The sequence below is a fragment of the Corticium candelabrum genome, chromosome 8 (genome assembly GCF_963422355.1).
Source record: "Corticium candelabrum chromosome 8, ooCorCand1.1, whole genome shotgun sequence".
NCBI lineage: Eukaryota > Metazoa > Porifera > Homoscleromorpha > Homosclerophorida > Plakinidae > Corticium > Corticium candelabrum.
The window spans coordinates 4,671,471-4,676,109 of NC_085092.1; the positions used below are offsets into that span (position 1 = coordinate 4,671,471).

At 42.9% G+C, this 4,639-nt stretch overlaps 1 protein-coding gene across 1 annotated transcript; it reads right to left on the reverse strand.

Annotated features, from left to right (window-relative positions):
• Window positions 1-1,771: 1,771 nt before the first annotated feature.
• LOC134183370 (uncharacterized PE-PGRS family protein PE_PGRS10-like) lies at window positions 1,772-2,663 on the reverse strand. Its single transcript, XM_062650877.1, has 2 exons — window positions 2,510-2,663; window positions 1,772-2,444 (listed from the first exon to the last, which is right to left on the reverse strand). The coding sequence occupies exon 2, from the start codon at window positions 2,359-2,361 to the stop codon at window positions 1,957-1,959; it is 405 nt and encodes a 134-aa protein (XP_062506861.1). The 5' UTR covers window positions 2,362-2,444; window positions 2,510-2,663; the 3' UTR covers window positions 1,772-1,956.
• Between the last annotated feature and the right edge of the window lie 1,976 nt (window positions 2,664-4,639).

Consider the following 4,639-nt stretch of genomic DNA (forward strand, 5'->3'; position numbering starts at 1 on the left):
AGTTACTATTTGCTTTAAAGAAGTTGCGTGCACTTAGCCATACGTTAGTTATGTCGTCACGTGCACACTATTCAAACATGTCGCGTGGTTTTGAGCAAAACTTTGCATACAAAGATCCAACACTTCCGTACGCAAAATGTGCTGCATGATCGTCTTGAACCACTTGCAATCGATCGGTCTTTCGCACTTTTCTCCGTGTTTTTTCTACGAATGGAAGCCATACTACAGTACAAATAGGCTTGGCAGTGCGAAAAACACACGGAAACGTGTGTCACCGCACATAATCACGTGACACAATATGCCTTCATTCTACAGCCGAATCATCGCCGCATGTGTGCTTTTCGCTGTCGTTTGAAGGCGAGTCAGTAATGCAAAAGCACGTTTTACTTTTGCCTAAGCAAATATCAATGTGTGATAAAACGAAACCTACACCCATAGCCAGTAGACGTTATTCGAAAAACCGCCTCATAGGTTTTTTTTGTTTTTAACCTAAGCATAATGCTCCGCTATCAAGTTTGCTCTGAGATAGCGCCAAATTTACCGACTTGATGCGTGACCAGAAACGTTTAGCGCCGAGGGCGGAGTCAAAGATGCGCGGACCGGTGAAATGCTTCATTCTGCTCTTCTCGCTTTACTCGGTAGAAATCAACACACTCACAGTGTAGCGCTCGGTGTAGAAAACGGGTAAGTTAGATTCGGTGCAAATGCAATAAGAATATCAGGAGCGGAAACAGGGGCAACTTTGCCAGGGGCAGCTGGATAGTTATTTAACTGTCTCGGATAATCCCTTGCAGACCAGACCATGTCATACGGTGGCTGTACTCACCTGTCACCTCTCCCTCCCCGAGGCAGCTCTCGCGGTTGGTTCCTCACAGACTTGAACATGGTATTCAGTACATATACCTAAGGTCCTTCTACCACTAAAGTAGAACATCTGCATAGTATTGCACTGTCGGGAGGGGGCACGTGTTCCAAGTGCCCCATCCTGTATCCGCCCCTGAATTTGGAGAGAAAGGCAAACGCTAAGGACAAACGGCTTCAATTGGCAAGACATCGTCGATCAATGGAAGCGTTACAAAGGACGACGACGCGTAAAGTCCACACGAACTGGTGCGGGCGTGCTTTCGAATAACCTCAAAAGTGTGCCGTTTGCGGCGTCGATAAAGTTTACGTTAGGTTCGACCCCTCGAGAGGGGACCCCTTGTAGCCCGGAGAAATTCGGCCACATCAGGGTAGGGTCGAACAGGTTCGGCGTGTGCGAGCCAAATTGGGCGGATATCAGATTCCGGGAGGCGGAGATACGCCTGGCCGATCATACACAGACAGACCGACGGCTGGCCTCTATATAAAGATCATAGTCTAGCGTAGCCACGCCAGACCCTTTTCAACATCTGATATACTTCCTTTAAAGCCGCTGTACGTTGTGTTGCTATTTTACCGTTAGCAGTGAATTGAATATCGGATTTGGTTTTACAAATGCTTTAGTAAAGACCAGATTGGTATGCATGGTCTCTGTGCATACCCCTTTACTTAGCTTCTTTTGTTTCGTAGTTTGTAGTCGTTCGTCGTCCATAAAGAGACCTACCCAAAACTATAGATTCTTTGCTGTAGTCGATTTGCTTTAATTAATTAAAGAATTTGCGTGTATACCTAGCTATGCATTCGTTACATGATCATGCACCTGCATACGCACCTCTCAAATAGGTTACCTGGTTTTTCGTAAAACTCTGCATACATATAGACCCAACACTTGCGTACGCAAAATGTGCTGCAGGAATCATTGCACTATATTTTGTGCTGCTTCAAGAAATTCAGCAACGAGTTTTGTTGTGCAAACTAGCTAGAACAATCAATCCTCATTTGCTATATATCATTGCCAACGCAAGTCTACAGTTCTATCCTGTCTTTTGATGCAATGTTATACAAGAGGACTGATGTTGTTACTTTGAAGTGCTTTTAGTGCAATGACAGTGGTCCTTTTTCGAGCCTCGGCAACTTGTACCACATGAATCGCCCATGTGATCCTTTTCCGCCAGGTGCTTTATTGTCTGAATCTGATTCCTTCCCTCCTATTCCGCCTCTCAAGTCTATACTTACAGATCCATCAACAGGTATACCAAAAGAATAGGTGACTAACAGAATTGATCCACCAGCGCCTCCTCCACCACCACCTTGTTTTCCACCTTTTGCTTCAATGTTGTGGCCCGCATCTTGACCTCTAGCACCACGTGAACTAATACTTCCTCCTGATCCGGTGATCGCAGGACTAAATATCATTACAATACCGCCACCGTTTCCTCCAGCTCCAGGTAAAGCGCAACATTCTTCATTTCTGGCTCCGCCTCCACCGCCACTTCCCATAAAAATGGTTTCTATCAATAAAGATATGCCATACGCTTTTCCTCCGTAAGCTGGTTTTACACGGTAAGTCCGTGGACTCTCACCTATAAACACGTATGTAAGAATGCATGTATATACATATTGCAAGAAAACGTTAAGCAGATGTTACCATCGGAAGAGTGTGCTGCACCCCCGCCGCCTCCGCCTTTACAGCAATAGTAGCCACGTGGATTGAACAGTCCACCACCGCCACCGCCGTAGTTAGCATGAATAGACCTGTTTGCTGATTCTGCGTAGCTTTCCCCTATAAAAGGTATGGCGTATTATTAAACAGTTTACTATCTCTGCACGTACTTCTCAAGGGTTAATTAATCAGATTATCTGTTAGTTTGTCTCTCTGTCTCTCTGTCTCTCTGTCTCTCTGTCTCTCTGTCTCTCTGTCTCTCTGTCTCTCTGTCTCTCTGTCTCTCTGTATTTATGTATATAGCATCAATCACGCCAAAATTGCTAGCCTAATCGCCGCAAAACCAAACATGAAGACCGCTATCGTTGCACACTCCAATACAAATAGGTGTTTCGGTTTTACGAGAAAACGTTTTTAAAGGGACCCATTTCCAGGTCCAGAAACCAATCTTACAGTATCAAGGATGCTCCTAAAATATTGCTGCTGTAGCGCTACAAATTTTCTATGATGAACCGTCTTAACCTCCAATCATAGAAAACAACCGTCTGCATGATTCTGGTGGAACCGTCAGCCAAAGTTTGTTTAGCTGCATGGTTTTAAGGTTTGCATGTAATCTGATATCAGGCAATCAGATCTTGTGAGGAGTCGAACTAAAATACCTGAAACACCAAAACAAAAGTGTCGTATGCTCTTTCTATCGGGGAAAAGAGGTAAGACTAACGAGATTTTTGTGCGTCAAAGCGTGGTGTTGCCTATAATATTTCCATGGCAACGCTGAGTTCTTTCACTAATTAGTGCACAGTGGAGTACGTAAGAATTTTTTAGAAATACCCATAGGCTAGAATCCATTGTCTCAAGACACATAGATGCTTTCAGAAATTCTTTTATATTTGGGACATCAAACTCGTAAAGATGGGAAAATATCAATTCCTACTTGACAGGCGGAGCAGTTCCATATTTATTGAACTTCTGAATCTCTTTAGGTGTTTTCACATCGCAATTACCGTAACCGGCATTTCAGTGGTTCTTCGCGAGTACATTGCATCTTATATTCTCACTGTCTGATCTGATCTGTGTCTAATCTATTTGTCAGATTCATGTGTACACGTGCTAGCTCATAGGCGTAGGAACTACGAGAGCCATGCCCCCAATCAGCAGCATATGTTCAATAGATGTGAAATCGGTCATCGTGAAAACGAGCTACAAATGAAAGGAAACCAGTAGCTCTAATAATGGCATCCAGGCTGTCACCCAACCTGGCTGCCATTCCTGCGCATCTGATGCTACCAGAATTTTTCAGGCAATGTCTCTGTGTGCAGACTCTGAAAGGGTGAATGGGCTTGAGGCAAAAAATTCATTGTAAAAAATTATTGATACTATAGCTTGGCATGGCAAAAGGGATTATGGCACTCGACCGTTAATTTACTAATAGTAAGGTCTTTTCTCACATTAATTAATTAATTCACCAGACGGATCCAAGGCTAGTTAAAGTAATACAAAAGCCAGTAATTAACGGTTTTGACAATAAGACTTTTCACAGCTACTCATCATTAGCCACTAATGGCTCATTAATTATATAGCCCATCAAATATTGAGACGTTTAATTGTTGATTTTTTAATCTACATTGTTGCACTGTTTAAAATCATTACTAGTTAATTGAATAACATTATTATTATATATCTTTAAACGATTAATGACGTCATCAAAAATTAATAGCAAGCTGCCTTTTGCAATACCCCAATGAGTAACCTTGTGTACGCCGCTGCTACAGTATATAAATAGTGTAGGAAACATCTGAAAGGAGGAAATAGTAGGGGATTTTTTAGTTGAGTTGAGAATTGTTAGCGCCGTTGTGTTGTGTTTGAAACTACTGTCATTCTGATAATAAACCAGTTATTAAGTGAAGCGTCTACCCCTGTGACAGGAGCCTACCTAAAACGCCATGACGGACGCCACACACAAGCTTGACGTTTAATTACACGTTAAGCAGAAAGTTTATTGAATGGCTGAAGAAAAAAGACGTATGGACAGCTCTAGATGAATATAACAACTAGAAGAAGCACTGGCTATGGTTCTCGCCTTGATGGGGCGTGTACGTGAGGCTGCCTGACAAG

Excerpts from the sequence above, each read along its gene's own strand:
- LOC134183370 (XM_062650877.1), bottom strand. The coding sequence starts at position 2,361 with ATGGGAAGTGGCGGTGGAGGCGGAGCCAGAAATGAAGAATGTTGCGCT.